Here is a 16860-nt window from a genome sequence, read left to right as displayed (position 1 = left end):
GCATGTTTTTTTTTCAACAATTTACTATAGGTATTCAAGTGAGCAGGCCCGTCTAATGAAAAAAAATAGCGTGATCGTCCCTGGAGCGAAGGCTTGACATCGCATGGTCAAGTCGTACAAACATGATTGAGTTGCGCAAACACAATGGAGAATAACTTTAAAATTTTTAGGTAGGATCGAGGAACTCCGAGCGGGCAGAGTGGGTACAGCCAGTTGGAAGCTTACGCCTCTTCTACTCAGTACTTCTGCGAAGACCTGAGGTAAGAACACTTCTGAATAGCTAAGAAACAGTCCTACCATTTTCAAAATATATGCATAAAAATGTCATGTATAGTCTAACTGCTTCGCAACAATTAACATTTCATAAAGCGTCAAGCAGTGAACTGGGGCATATAATGTTTTTACACACCTCGCATGCCTATTTGGTGTGAGACAGTGGCATGATAAAAAAAGAGTGCTTAAACATTGCTATTTGGAGCAAACTCACGAAATTTATAACGCGCGACACCTTTGTTATCTGCTTATTACAGAAAATAATCCTCAGAGTTATGGGTGAAGAAAATCACTATACCTTCACATCTGCACATCTGCTGTGCCCGAAGCTAAGCTATATAGGCTCTAAGTATCATGTTGGGAATGGTACAATGAAACGCAGAAATACAACAATTTACATACATAATGTCCCACTTGTCACATGCGTGTAACATACCAGAAAATTGCGACACGTTGTAGCAAGTGTTAGATTTCTGTCATTCTAACACGACAAACAAGTGCTATTAAATGTGCGTCGAAGCCGTTCGTGATCCATACCTTTGACATTGTGAATAGTAAACTTTCTCATCAGTTAAATAACTCGTATACATACGTGATGACGAATTTTATGCAGCCACGTTCCCGGAATTATTGTACTTCAATGTTCTCTTTGGGCTTCGCAATAACAAACGTAAAATGAAATGTTTTAAACAGTGTGAGCACAGTTTCTGTAACAGTGATCACAGTTGCAATGTGTAATGTTGTCCACAAACGCTGAATATGTTCTACAAAACGTAAATACTATCTGTGAACCACTTTGCTGCTGAGCATGTTGCCTGCTAAATTCCCGCAAGCTGCTAAAGAAACCTGATGCTACCATGCAAAAAAAAAAAAAAAAACACGCGACCACCAAATTTAGCCTGGATGTCAAGAGCGCCACGTGGTAAAGATAAATCAAGAGCCCCAGTTATTCCCTTGGGTTATCTATCTCGAAAGTAAAATTACACACACACCCATGCACAAACACACACACACACACGCACACACACACACACACACACACACACATATATATATATATATATATATATATATATATATATATTTATAATATTGCACAGGATAGAAGCACATAAGAAACAAAATACCGGCACTTTACTGGTGTTTCGCCGCGGGATCGGCCTTCGTCGGAGTAATGCTATCATGCAACGATAGCGATATATAAGGTAACAATTGTACGTCACAGTTATGTTGAGTTCGGAAAATATTAAAAAAGCGCAATCAATTATTTTTTCATACGAACGGTTATTCATGTACCTAGTGCTTGTTCTGCTATTTGCGATATTTTTCTCAGCCAGGTATGACGCCAAGCTGCCTTGTCTTCGCTTTTCTAATACATGTGGTCCTTATACATGCATCCACAGGTAAGTGCATTCAAATAATTTTTATATTACAAAACGCTTCCACTGGGAAATAAAGATGCGCAAATATATGACAAAAGACACTTTTCGCGTTTTGTTCAACTATCGAAAGCACATGAGAAAATCAAAACACACACTCTTGCTAATGTATCATTGTTCGTTATCTGTCCAGTTTCGTTAATGCATTTGTTGTCTTCTACTTCGAAAATAATCCCAATGTGGTATTCGGAAGGTGTTAGTGTGAACATTATGTACTGTGTAGCAACTTAATGTACATGGCGCACATGTGTACCTGAAAATGAAAGTAGTCTCGAGATAAACTTACAAACCTACTGAGGGAATTTTACAGAACGAATTAGCTACCGTTAGTGAAATATGTTATTTCAGTTGACAACTCTGTGAGAAAACGCCGACGAAATGTAGGTGGAGTCGCGCAAACAAGGCGTGCTTCGCAGTCAACGAATTCAGTACTTGGTTTGCACATTTTCACGAACAACGATAGTGTTATATTATAATGTATAGTGATCAAGGGTTTTTAAGAAACCAAGATTCTTTAATTTGAACGAGTATAACCCCATGAAGCTCAACACATCGTTTTTTCGCGCTAAACTTGATGCCTTAAGATTCATTTCAATGCTGAATATCTAATGCAGAGCCTATAGCGTTTCTGGTATGCCATAGAGAGTTTTCAGTTGTGGATAGTGAAGCAAAATATATGTTTGAGTAATTAACATACCAATTACCTTTTACTCAATTACCTTGTTTCTGTTTTCTTTGTACATACCAATTACCTTATACTCAATTATCTTGTTTCTGTTTTCATTGTAGCGATATAATTTCCTTGGTCAGAAATAAGCGTGAACAAGTTATAATTTTTAGGATGTGGAATGGTGTTCGGTATTTGTGGGGCCAAACTACTTTTTCACCGAGAAGGAGACATTAAGACATGTGTCCCTGTGTTCCATGGCTAAATGCAGGATGCCATTTGGTGGCGTTCGCTTGGGGATGGCACTTCTATACTCTAAGAGCCACTTGAATTGAATAACTTTTCACACGTTGTTCCTGTAATTGTTGCCTAGCTTATTTTGGACAAAATGTTTACTTTCCGAATGATGAAAACAACGCCAATTGCTTGCTTCAGAAAAAACTATTCTACGCGTGTAAGATTTTGTTTGATGGCGACGACAATGAGCCTGCTTTACAGCTTGGCAAATATGTTGACAACGTTGGTGCGTAAACCAACGCAGAACACCCAGAGAAGCGAAGACATTTAAAGTCACCGAATGAGATAAACAGGGAAGGTGTGTAAAACTAAATCTGGCAATTATAGCTGCTAGAAACTAGTCGTGCAATGTAATCGAGTGGAAGGTGACGTAGAAAACAGCGAATCAAAGCACATTCCTGCGGGGAACACATGAAAATTAAGAGTATTCTCTTGTGCAAACAACCGGCAGATTCTATAGCACTACAGGTATTTTGTTTTGTTATGAATTTGAAGAGCCTCATTAAAAATCTGTAGCCCTTCCCCTGTCGTGGAGATGGGGGTAAGCGAAACTGGTCGTGGGTTTCGTCGATGTTTCTCACAACAAATTGGCACTGACGAGTACCACGTTGTGCTCGAACTACAAACGGTCGCACGCACTGCAACTGGCTCCGAAGTTCCGGTTGGGGAATACGCGTTGAAACCTAGCCGGTGATCCGGGGAAATTGGCGCTAGCGTTGCCGAGGCGTGCACCACAGTTTTCTGGTTCCTGGAGGGCTAGACGATGCTGACGTTAGGCCTCCACATCGCGCTCCCTCAACTCGGGGTGTGCGGCTGTTCGCTGACATTTCACCGTGTTCGCCTGGGCCTTATGAAGCCCTCACGCTAGAATCGACACGCCGACGACGAGCCCTTTCGAGAGCGCGTTCATTCTGGATGGATTTCCATGAAATGTCTTAAACTATTTATAAATCTGTCAGTTACGCAAGACGATGAATAACTCATGCACCTTTAAGTAATTGCTGATATCCGCGTAAACGCGGCCTCCCCATTCTACGCTACAATGATTAGAGGCAAGCAGCCAGCTGTGGAAGCAGACGATGACGACGAACACAGGAGCTGTGGCACGAGCGCGTGCTGATCCCCAGCCACCTGTGCAGAGAGAGAGAGAGAAAGCACTTTATTTGCACCCGTCAGAGAGTATGGGTGATCGGGGTGAGACGCAGCTCCCTCTTTCACCGCCTACCTCCCCCCTAGACGTCAGCCGGAATCAGTTGGCTTCCGGCGGCGGCCTGGGCTTGACAGATGGCTTGTTTTTGGGCATGTTCTTCCTGGCTATGAAGGGAGGATTCCCATGACTCTTGGTTCCCATGTAGACCGTTTAGCGCTGGGCAAGCCCAGAGCATGTGATTTAGGGTCGCTATGCCTTCACAGTTTTTGCATTTCGAAGAGTGCACCTCAGGATGCCATTTGTGTAGGATATACGGGTTTGGGAAGGTACCCGTCTGCAGTTTTCGCCAGATTACTTCTTCCTTCTTTGTGAGAGATCTATGGGGGGGAGGAAAAGTTCTCCTGCCCATTCTATAGTGTTGTATAATTTCTCTGTATGTGGTTAAGTCTCGCTTTTTGGACAGGGAGTAGTATGCCTGCGCTGGGGCCCGGTGTGCAGCTCTGGGAGCCGCTGGCTTTTTAGGGGTGAAGCTCCTTTGGGTGTGGGTCGTTCCCTCCTCTGTAGTAATCGTAGCAGTAGTAGTAGTATGTAGCCACCTCTAGTTTATGAATTGCTCAATAGATGGCGTTGTGTGTCCGTAACCTTCACTCTTCACTAGATGGCGTTCCGGTTCCGCTTCCACTTTCGGTTCCACTTCCGGTTCCACTTTGCGCGCGTTCGGTGCGAATGCGGGTAAAACGCCGACGGCGTCGACAACAGTTCTGCGCGTTGTTGGTGCTGCTGCATGTCCAAGTTTATACAGCTGATAAAACTACCTTGAGTCGACCCCATGGCTGCTTCGCACACTACTCAGGGTTCCCCTACGGGAAGATGGTGTAATTTTCTCTCTCGTTCCCGACACGCGCTCTCTTTATCTCTCGTCCATAGCTGTGGTTTAGCCGAATGATGCCCCGGTGCTTCGCCCACTCATCATCATTCACTTCGTGGATATGCTGTGCTTTTTAGCGTTACATCAGTGGCACTGGCAAGCGTATACAAGCTTCGCTTGAAAATGTTGGTAAAAGAAAGCACTCAGCATGCTGAGCAAAACCGGAACGTTATCATAACATCAGCAGAAGAAATAAAGGCCTCGCTAGTTGTAAACCTTACGATCAGCTATGACGTCTTCTCAGTGGAAAAGATGGCCACCTACGAAGTGGAAGGAAAGTCAAAGATATAACACTACTTTCTTGTGTTATTTGAATTTCTGGGCATTGCAGTGAACAGTGCCAAGCAATATATGTACGTCAAACTACAAGCTGACGAGCCCACTATGCCCCTCTTACCTGGCTGCAGTTCTGCCGAGCAGTTGCATCGGCTTTTATAGAAATTTTTCGAGCCTAGAGCGGAGCACAATTATCGACCAGGTGTGCAGCCCCATAATAATGTGCACAAGGCAAGAATCTCCTGCTCGAATGAGGTGCACGCATCGTTCCAACTTGAAGCTTGGAAACGTTATATTTACCTGCGGCAAAATTTGCAATCTTAAGTTGCGCTTTCCTACAGCGAGATATTGTTTCACTGGGTTTTACGGTAAAACCAGCTTTCGGTTCCCTTAAGGTACATGGGGCTCAGATGTCCAGGAGAAACACATGTAAGCTATCAGAAGTAAATTTTTGAAAAGTGCTTCATAAATGCTTAGAATGCCCAAATAAAGGAAATTCAACAGATCGATAATTTCTGGGGTCATTGGAATGAAAAGGTTATGGTCTTCTGTTTTAGTTTTAGTTCTTATTATTTCCAGTGATGGGAAAAGCGAGCACGATAGTAATTAAAGCACTGGTTAAATTGAGTAGCATTTTCCTTTTAAGGTGGCATGTATAATCACGTTTTTACACAACGCCTGTCCAAATTTAACAAACACTGACGCTTAATCACTGGTTTGGAAAACTGCATTCCGTTCTATAATATACTGAAAAATGCAATCAAGAAAAGAAACATTGAAATATACCTATTTTGCGAAATGACAGCTGAAATGAGCAACGTCAGCTGACAGCAATATTTGATGCGAAGTGGTGCTTAAATAGTTGGCTTTTTGCTTGTCTAGATTGGGGTCAAAATACGTTGTTTAATTACCCTTCAACGGTTCTATATTTCTTTATTGCTATGGCACCAAATTTTCCCAAACGCACAGACACCTCGCAATGCGGAGTGTAACAAATGCGATTATTTTTTTACTTTTGCAGGTCGAATCGTCAGAAAAGGCAACGAATTGTGGTGTAAGCACATTTTCTTTACATATATATATATAAAATGTTTAGCTATTGCTCTATTTCGGATGAAATATATATATAACAGATACATTTTTATTTCATCCATGAATTTTCAGTTTCTCCCAAATTCAATGCTTCTGCATAGAGAATTTTTTGTTAAATATAAAAGTTGAAAGCGCATTTTTCACTCCTATCAAGGCTAATTGGAGTACTCATTGGGTTCTTTATTCAATGCATGATTACTGTACGAAATAATAAACTCACCTGCTGAAGTATAACTTACAAATACTTTCCCCTAATGCAAATACATCGGGTTCAACCCAAATTTTGTTGTTTGATGCGAATAGCGTTCTAAAGCGTTTTGTTGTTAGTCGACAATGAGAATTCTCACGGATTTCTTCTTCACATTTATTTTCGCGGATTAGAAAAAAGATTGAGTTCTACTGCCTTGAGCGTACCCGTCATATTATTTTCTTCACTGCTGCCATCGTCTTCACTGCCGTCATGCAGTTGTCGTCGCACATAGATTTCCCGCCTTAGGCAAACACGTTGCTCTATCTGGTAGCACTCTGCGAAACCCGAAATGACGTTTCATACACAAACACCTGGAAACTATTTCGGTGAAAAGCGATTCTACAGTGCGTGGGACATGCACAATTTGACGGTGTTACCATTTTCGAACTATATATATATATATATATATATATATATATATTGTTTATTTAAACCTCTTTTTGCGAGGTGGCTATAACACGAGGACGGCGAATATGCCGCAAGTATAACTGGGCAGCGGATAGAGGAAGAAGTGCAGCAAATCATATGAAAGACATACGTGACATACAACAGTAGCAACAATATGTGGACGCGCTCGCACTCGAAAGCCAGGATCCGCCTATATGTATGCAAGCGCTGGGCCAGATGTTGTTGAGGTGTGTTTGCGATGAAGGGTTTAGTCATTACCCGCTAACAATGCCATCTTTCTGGAGCACACAAGCAAAAGAGACTAGTTTATTGTTACTATGCTGATGTTGGCATATATATGACACCATATAAAAGAGTTCCCGCTCTGGGCGCATCCAAAGCAAGGTACACTTGATGTGCGGCCAAATAAGAAACGCGAATGTTCATTACCGATGATTGAAACTCGTGTTAGTTTCACTCTAATGGAAGAACTTGAGAGCTTGCGTACTTTTTCCTAGAAAGTATTCTTGGTAGATTATTGTTTTTCTCCGTGGAGAAGGCCTTTTCTCTATAAAACATTTTAGCTTTATTGGACTCAGCAGATTTCTTCTTTAATATCATTTTAGCGAGCATAGCATTTATATTGTGGGCGCCATGAGCACAACTGTACATGCAAAGATGGCTATAGTAAAAAAGAACACTCATTCGAATAACAACATTTAAAATCCATCACATGTAAATTCCATCATTAAGATTGGTTGGACCGTTGCTGCAAACGTGGGTATTATATCTACAAATTGTTTGACACACGAGCACATTAGCCGCCGTGTTTTGTTTGAAGCTTGAGTACACGTCAACTTCGAGCAGCCCCTGATTATGTAATTGCTGAAATCGGTATGTTTCGTACATCCGAAAATTCAATATTTATTGTTCTGGCTATGGGAAAGCGTGCGCAATATTCCGCATTCCCTAATGTGTCCACTAATTAGAACAGGAAAAATTTCTGGTAAAGCCAAAGTAAAAAATAATTATGCTGATATTTGTGCATTTCCTACACACATATGAATGGATACGTCAAATCAGAGGGTTGGGTTGTAGCAAATACCAAGCAATTTTACATTAACAACTATGTAGCAGAAACATATAACTCAAGTTCAGGGTAATAATTGAGATCTATGGGATCTGCCATTTAAAATAGAAATTTTTCTCAGCAATCAAAAATATAAAACTTTCGTATATAATAAGGCTGCGCTGTTTCCCCGCTTTTTAAAGACAAAATAGCACTTTGAGATATTTCACCGACATGAAAGTGCTGCAAGGTCTCCTATCTATATTTGCTCGACTATGTTATAAATATAACCGAAATAGCTTTCTAAAATAAAATGAGGGAACTTACGAGGCTATAATGACCAAAAATTGAGGACAACAAGGGGAAAAGACAGGTAGTTTTCTTTTGATTAGAACAATAGGCGGCAAACAGTGAAAGATGCAAGAGAATGCTTTAAGGAAAATAAATAACTAAGACTTTTTCTCTGACATTTTTATTTGTTTTCTTCGTATATAATCCAACATAAAATTTAACTGAATGGCACCCCTCATTGTTCTTACGCATTGCATAGAGGGGGCCTATCTTTGGCTGACTTGATGTCATGACGTGCATGCCAGAATTTACTGGGCCATGTGGACAGTTGATGGGGTGAAAATGTTTCACATCCGTCGCCGTGGATTCTCACAGGGGTCAGCTGACACTCCGAGGGCTAACATTGTGCACGCACTAAATGCTAAAGGAATTGCAATAGAGGATGGCCAACGCTGCAGTAAATTAGGCAAAGAACTATACGGAAACGCGGATGATGACGGTTTGGCACCCGCCTTCATGAAGTTGTCCTTTCAGTGACCTAATTTGATTAGTTTTATTAATTTCTGCATATTTTCCAAAATATGTAAAAATTTTACACTTCCCTTGGCTTCATTTTTTTATCTCTTCATATATGTGTATCTATTATATACATACATTACATATTGCATACGCATTTTCTTCAAGGATGCTTCCCACTTATGTATCCAGGGTCACAATATATGCCCCACCCAATGACCACTTTCGCAGTTGGTGACATAACGTCTCCCAGTAACTTTATAAGGCACTAGAACGCTGTCCGATTTTCCACAAGCCTATTCCAGACAAATATTTTAATAGCAGCTCATATCGCATCGTTATGTGAATCGGTAAATTATTTTTCTTTTTCACAGACGATCAAGACTGCAAGACGCCCAAATGCATCGGCAGACAGAGACTGGTGTGTCCAACTAAGGACACGTGTTCTTGCTACTGTCGTAAGTCCTTGATTCCTCTTTTACGGCCGAGCACGTTATTTGTTAAAGCCAACGTTTGGTTTCTCAATAACGTGCTGAACTGGTCAAGGTTAATAACTCACTCATTGGCACAATCATCTTAAGTATACGGTGGAGAGCCTGACTTTATTACTCATCTCTTGATCTATATACACGGATAAAACATGTAACTCAGTGAACCAAGGTTTTGAAAGACGTTTTTTCTGGTTTAATCAGGAGAACTATGCAAATAGTGACGGGTGTCTTTAGTTCGACTATACATTAGGGTGTATGCTATACGAAATGCACCGAATTCCTAAAACTGCTCGTGACACATAGCACAGCCCTAACCCTTGATCTAAATTACTCAATGAGGCGGATGTTACTTCTAAGAGAAAGCAAAATGTTTACATGAATAAGAAACATCATTACGCTATTTATTTTTTTTTCTATAATTACTTTACGACAGATATTTAAATCTGCGAATTATTTCCGGTGAGTTGGCGAATTCTCAGGAATGCAACAGTTTCGAGATAAAATTTTCAAATTGTCCGACGAAATACATTGGCATTCTAGTTACCTTTTTCAAGAAAACGCTGCTTATTGGCTTGTTGCACAAAATAACTGGAGCACCAGTGCATTTCGTCACACACTGAAAGGAATATCGAAACTGGTGCGTCCCGAATAATTCTTTCCAAGTGGATGCGCCTTGTGACTCGGAAGCTACATCTCGTTGATTAAAATGTGTGTCGTACGACAATTAGTGAAATAGTGTTAAGTGTAATTACGTTAATTACTCAATTAACTATTTTGACTTCTCGTAGAATTAATGGCCGCCTCATCGAAAATTGTTAAGTCTGCCACAGGGAACTTTAAAAAAATGGTGCAGCTAAAGAGAACCCCCTGTATAGGATACAACGAGAAGTTGCATTTGAAGTATTTGGAAGGGGAGAGTTCTATTTTTAGACGTGCACGCGAGGCATCCACGTGTAGTCACCCTGAGGGGACATTCACTTATTGGTGGTAAGATATGAAATTATTTATACAAGCTAAACATCCGTGGAAGAAAGTTTGCTGGACCCTAGTCACAAGCCGAACCGGCCTACACAAGCATCCATGGTGCATAAACTTCTATGAAGCACTCGACTAGGGTTCGGCGAAATCAAACCCTCTGCTACCGGAAAATTCCTTCAAGCGCAAAGCACCCTATATTTTAATATATTCCTCAAAAAGGACTTCTTTGAATGCAGGCGAAATGTACCTTAAAGAATATGCACATAAGAAGTGCGCGAAAAAAATTAAATTCGTTCTTAGGAGAACGTAAGTTGGTGCCTACATGCGCTGCAATCAAAAATTACAAACAGAAAAACGTACTAAGCCACTAACAACGGTTAGATTCTTGAAGTATTGCCATACTAAATTTTTTCATGAAATTATTGCAAATTATTACTGAAATTACTGCAAATTATTGAAAGCTGTAGGGAGTATTTTGTTGAGTTGTCGAGAAATAATGTGCTTTACCGTAGTTGCGGGGTCGCCAGTTATATGAAGACAAGATAAAGAAGCACGTTTTCTGTCTGTACTCATTTGAAGTGGTTCGTGCCTAACCTCAAACTGTAGAACACTAAGTACTATAGGCCATTAATTGCTTAAATACCCTTGTACACCTTTTTTATTTTTTAGCAATCACTTGAGAGTGAAAGAGGGCACATTGTTCTAAGAGAATGTAGTCTTAAGCCTCAGGAGCGAAAAAAAAAAAAAGACACGGGTGACCCGAAGTGACGCTAGAACAGAACCGCGAGCAGTGGCTGAACGTGGCAGGGCGAGGCGCCATTATTATTTTCTTTTCATGCGGGCGCGCGCCATCCGGGTTCGGCGCGCTGCCCAAAGGAGGGTGCAGAAGAACAACCCGCATGAATTTGCAGAATGAGCAACCGCATTTAACAGAAATATACAGAAACTTCCTGTACCTTCAAGCAGCAATAAATTATTAGCTAGAATATTTTCTTGAGATAAATAGGGTGGTTAGATCAACGAACAACTGTCTAAGATTTTATACTCTAAGGTGCGTAGCCGTCCCTAGAACATAAAATCTAGAAGCATTATTTCATCAAAAACTAATTGACAGCTCGTAGTTCTAACTAAAAACAAACAGAAGTATTGCAAATGCTGTGAGCGCAACTGGGTACTCTTAGTTTGACATTTCTAGTGGTATTACGAGCAACTCATTTCTTTCGGCATCCCTATTGGTACATTTTACATCGTGGCTTTCTCTAGTGGGGACGCAAAAACTGTCTCAAAGACAAACAAGAATACCAGCGATACATTGTTGAGAGACCTTACAAGTACATTAATCGCCCATTACATATCGCTTACTACTAGCCGAATACAACGAAAAGAATGCGAACATCCCGCTTATTATTCAAGCAAATCTTTCCTTGACGATACCACGTGCGATTCTACATGTCATGTATGCGTCCGGGTAAGGTGGAGGAACAGGTGCTTTGTTGTGTTTATAGCATAGGATTTCGATATATAACCAGGTGCCAACAAGTGCAGCTATGTTCTGCGTAGTAAAACAATAAAGCAGACCATAAAATCTGTACATATATTGCCGACACAGTACGTATCTCTTAGGCACACCGAGCCCAAATAAGAATATCAAATTGTATAGCACTTTTCAATTTTCAGAACTGTTTTATATTTGGGCTTTACCAATCTCAGTCATTAAGCATGTGCTGAATTGTTTGTACAAAAGGTCTGCTAATCATCGAGAATTGGTTCTTGGATTGTCAGAAGGGTCACAGAATTCGTAAATGTATTTTAATTCGTGTCGCACTTCTCTGTGCCGCGCAGCTCTCGTCAACGTTCTTCCTTTGACAGGCACATTGCATCGGCTCTTTGTATTTGTCCCATCGACCCAACTACGTCTCACCTTTTGGATACGCCTGATTCGGTGTTTGCACTTCAACATCCCTTGTACACCACCTTTAGCATAAATATAAATGCTGCATAAGAATATGCGCAAGCTATGGCTAACATAAACGCATTTGGCTATATCGCATTCACCTCTACATTTTCTTTATTGTGATATGAATGATATGGACACTCCAGGCGCATTTTCGTCGTCACCGTCTGCATCGCCGTGATGTTCCGTGTAAAGTCCAAGTGCGATAATATGGTGGCCGCGCGCGATATGTTGTGTGTGGGAGTCAAAGCGTGCGAAGGTGAACCAATGGCGGTGGCTAGATCGCGCGCGCAAGGAAGGTTAGGCAGGAAGGAAACGCGCCGTCTTCCATCCAATAACGTCAATAACGTCCGGTATAACTGGGATAACGATACTAACTCCCTTGTCGAAGCATCTCGCGGATCTAATGGCTTGTCGCGTAGCACTACTACGAGCTCTCGGTGAAAGCCATAGGGCCCATGCGATAACCTAATCTTTTTAAAAGTTAATGCAAGAAGCCTAGTAAATAAGCATCCCGTATTTCTTTCCTTCATTTCATCATATTCTCCCCAAATTGTTGGTGTAACAGAAACTTGGTTAAGTGGTGATATATGTGATGTCGAAGTCACACCACCGGGTTTTACCGTCCTTAGATCTGACCGCACTAATGGTAGAGGAGGAGGTGGAGCTATATTTATTCGTTCTGACCTTAACTTTTCAGTTATTAAAAGCCCCGTTGATATACAATCTGTATGGTGTAAAGTTTACTTGGGAAATTATTCTGTACACATTGGCACTGTTTACCGTCCTCCTGGGTCGCTACCTAATCATTTGCACATTTTAAGCACTTTCGTCCATGAACAGAGTCTCAGTTCCTCCTATTTATTAATACTTGGTGATTTCGACTAGCCAGGAATTGGGTGGTCATCCCTCACAATTTCTGGTCACGAACCTTCCATATGTAGGGAACTAGTAAACTTATCCTTGCCATATAATTTAAAGCCAATAGTCAATAGCAATACCAGAGGCACGTCTTTGTTAGATTTCTCTTTCAGTTAGCATTTGTCTGAAATCGGCTACACGTGTGTAATTATCGAGGGTACATCGGATCATAAAGCAGTTTGAATCTCTGTTCATATAACCGTACCTAAACGAAGCTTTATTTAATCCACATTTCATGACTTTTTCCCAGGCTGACGATGCCTGCATCATTGACTACTTAGCCCATCCATTTTCTACTTTTGAAGAAGTTAACGCTTTGTCTGGTGTTAATGACTTAGTTACGTTTTTGAGGATACTGTTAAGACCTGTATTTATCCCTTTATACCTCGTAAAACAAAAAAGACACACACTAAATTTCCCTGGATAACTCGCGAAATTCTGCATCTCTCTCGCCGTGTCGCCCGATTTCTACGTGAAAAGAGAAGTGATGATCCTGATACATTTCGGAAATTTATATTACTTAAAGTGGAGCTTCGTGTTAAAACAGTGGCAGCCCGGGATTTTTACTACAAACACACCTTGCCGAATTTACTTAAAACAAATACGCGTAAGTTAAAAATTAAATTATGGGGTCTTATGTGCCAAAACCAGTTCTGATTATGAGGCACGCCGTACTGGGGGACTCCGGAAGTTTTGACCACCTGGGGTTCTTTAACGTGCACCTAAATCTAAGTACACGGGTGTTCTCGCATTTCGCCCCCATCGAAATGCGGCCGCCGTGGCCGGGATTCGATCCCGCGACCTCGTGCTCAGCAGCCCAACACCATAGCCACTGAGAAACCACGGCGGGTCCCGCGTAAGTTCTGATCTTGCATTTTACCTCCAGGTTTCTCGCACAATTCATTTACATTTGTTGATCAACATCTTACTGATTCCCTTGAAATTTCAAACATGTTTAATAGTTATTTCAAATCCGTTTTTACTACAGATAATGTTGAGGTTCCCCCTTTTGATCACCTTACAGATACTTCTACAGATTACATCGAAGTGAGCGAGGAAGGGGTTTAAATCTTATGCTAAATCTTGATTAAAAAAAGAGCGCAGGCCCGGTTGACATTCGAAACTCATTTCGTTTACGTTACTCTTTATGGACTTGCAAGTCTTACCATTATCTTTAAAAAACCCTTGTCCACTTGTGTAGTCAAAAATTCATGGAAGGTTGCTAAGGTTCTCCCATTAAACAAATCTGGTGATAAGCACACTTTAACGAATTATAGACCAACTTCATTAACGTCCCAATGTGGCAAGTTACTGGAGCATACCGTCTATAAACATATAGCCGGGTTTTGTGAGTCTAACAAGATCTTGTCTGCTTCTCAACATGGTTTCAGAAGAGGCCTCAGCGCAGTCTCACAGCTCATAGAATTTGCCCATGACGTAGGCCAGTCTCTCGATATCGGTGATCAAATTGACGCATTATTTATCGATTTTTCAAAAACACTTCATGCAGCAGTTCACACAAACTCTTGCATAAACTTCAAACCATTTTAAATAACTACAGTATTCTAAACTGGTTATTCAGCTTTCTCTCCGAACGGTCACAGTATGTACGTTTTACCTCTAGTAAGTCCCCGACAGTATTTGTATCGTCAGGCGTACCTCAAGGCTCCGTGCTCGGCCCCCTCCTCTTCTTACTTTATATAAATGACCTCCCTTCCATTATTTCCTCAAAAATTCACTTAAATTCCGATGACTTCTGTCATATATCGTGCCATTAAATCTCAATCTGATCATGTCGCTCTAAACACTTGTTTTGAAATGATTTTGCAGCTGGTGCAAATCGTGGCGGATGACCATCAACTTCAGCAAAACTGTCCTTTTATCATTTTCAAGGCGTCGTTCTATATCTCATTTCGTATACTCTTTAAACAATCAATACCAAAACAGAGTTAACCAATATAAATATTTGGAAGTTCGTTTTTCGCACGATATGTTTGGTCTCCGCATATTGAACTAACATGCAAAAAAGCCCTTCGACGCCTTGGTTATTTGCAGCGCACGCTTCGTTCCGCACCAAAGCAGATTAGGCGGCTGATAACCTATATAACCCTAATACGTACGATATTGGAGTACTCCTCTATCACATGGAATCCCCATCATAAGACGTCAAGGCTTTAGAGTCGGTACAGAAAAAAGCTGTTAGGTTCATCTGTCGTCATTATGATAGATATTTTTCACCATCTTTCTATTTTTCTGACCTGAATCTAATCAAACTCCAGAAATGTCGCCACTTTGATTGTTTAAAGTTTTTCCACAGTTATGTAAATTGACCACATTGTTCTTCTCAAGATTACATTTCATTTTCAGCGCCCTCGAATACTTGTTAATATCAAGCTCTAAATTTTATTCCGTATAATTCTCGTTCAGACGCGTTTTTGTACAGTTTTTTCCCTCCCACGTGTTAGTGCTGGAATTCTTTGCCGGAAATGTACGTGAATGGCCTTTAAATGAATTTCTCACTGCTGTTTCGCAGTTCTAATGTATATGTAAAATTGATTGTTCTTTTCCTACTACTGCTATAGCCAAAGTTTGGCTGCAGTATGTACAAATAAGAATTCACTACTCATAAGACATGCCTAAGCGTACTCGTTCTTTCTTTGTAATTAAATTTAGTTGCTAGTCCGACGAAATTTCTCCTTCTCTTTTTTCTCCACGTGTTTGAGGGCTGGTTCTCATATGAAACGTGGAACCTCTTGATATTCAAATACATAAAAAAGCATTATTATAGCAGCAGAAAGGCATTCATGTTTTATATGATCGTTACTAGACAAAAAAAAATCGGCCTAGCAGATCGCATTTGAACCCATTTGTTTTCGTCTGCAGAGGATGTTCCGTGCTACATGCCACGCTGTGGCGCTGGATGCCAACCCACCTGCTTGACAAAGCCTGGCTGGTGCCAGTGCAAATGCGGCAAGTATAGGATTCTTCACATATGCTACAACGACTAAAAGAGAGAATCCAGTTTTCTGTAGCCTGCCTTGCGCAAGAAAGAAAATATAGGTACTTTTGTCTGGCAGTTCAGGACCGTTAAAAAATTGTTTTTAGTTCACTTGAAATTTTTGCTTTTACCTTTGAGGAAATCACCAAAGCACTTTAGCTGTGACTCTGGCCCCTTGCTAGCGGCATAAAAATATGTGCACCAAATTGTGGGCTACGTGATTGAACTAGGAATCACTCCAGCTTCAGTGCAGTAAAGAAAAATAACGTAGATGAACTTCTATGTAGGTAAATTAATTGATTTGATGCGCCAGAATCATGATATGATTGTGAGGCACGTCGTAGTAGGGGACTCGCGATTATTTTGACCACTTGGTATTCTTTATAGTGCACCCAGTGCACAGTAGATGGGCGTCCTTGCATTCGGCCCCATCGAAAGGCTACCGCCATGGCCGTGTTTGATCCCGCGCCCTTAGGCTTAGCAGTACAATGCCAAAGCCACTTCGTCGCCCCGGCATGCGAACTGCGATGTAGTAAATTATACATCTTTTGACGAACCATATTCACCATTCAATGGTCGTAATTTGAGAACTATGTTTACAGCAGTTGCTCAAACAAAACTACCTGTCGACAGATATCTTGTAAACTCTTCTGCGCTGACCAATACGCATTACACAACTTGTCCATCCTTGAGGAGCTTTAAAGCGTGCGCCAAAAGTAAAAAAATATAGATCGTTAAAATTATTTTCCTTTTATTTGGACCATTTGTTGTCTTTCACCATAAACGAGTTCACAGATTGAAGATTTCATGAAAGTACTTAAATGGCAGTACTTCCTATTAGGAGGAGCTCGGAGGGCACAAACATTTGGCGTGCCGTTTACTT

General features: G+C 40.9%; 1 protein-coding gene across 1 annotated transcript; it reads left to right on the top strand.

The window, feature by feature from the left end:
• Positions 1 to 216: 216 nt before the first annotated feature.
• LOC119458844 (uncharacterized) lies at positions 217 to 15987 on the top strand. The gene is made up of 5 exons (XM_037720707.2): positions 217 to 260; positions 1607 to 1676; positions 6052 to 6084; positions 9010 to 9093; positions 15863 to 15987. The coding sequence occupies exons 2-5, from the start codon at positions 1613 to 1615 to the stop codon at positions 15985 to 15987; spliced, it is 306 nt and encodes a 101-aa protein (XP_037576635.1). The 5' UTR covers positions 217 to 260; positions 1607 to 1612.
• The last annotated feature ends 873 nt before the right edge of the window (positions 15988 to 16860 follow it).

Source organism: Dermacentor silvarum, chromosome 7, assembly GCF_013339745.2.
Source record: "Dermacentor silvarum isolate Dsil-2018 chromosome 7, BIME_Dsil_1.4, whole genome shotgun sequence".
Lineage (NCBI taxonomy): Eukaryota > Metazoa > Arthropoda > Arachnida > Ixodida > Ixodidae > Dermacentor > Dermacentor silvarum.
Note: the sequence above shows the minus strand (reverse complement) of the source record. Positions and strands in the feature narration are given on the sequence as shown.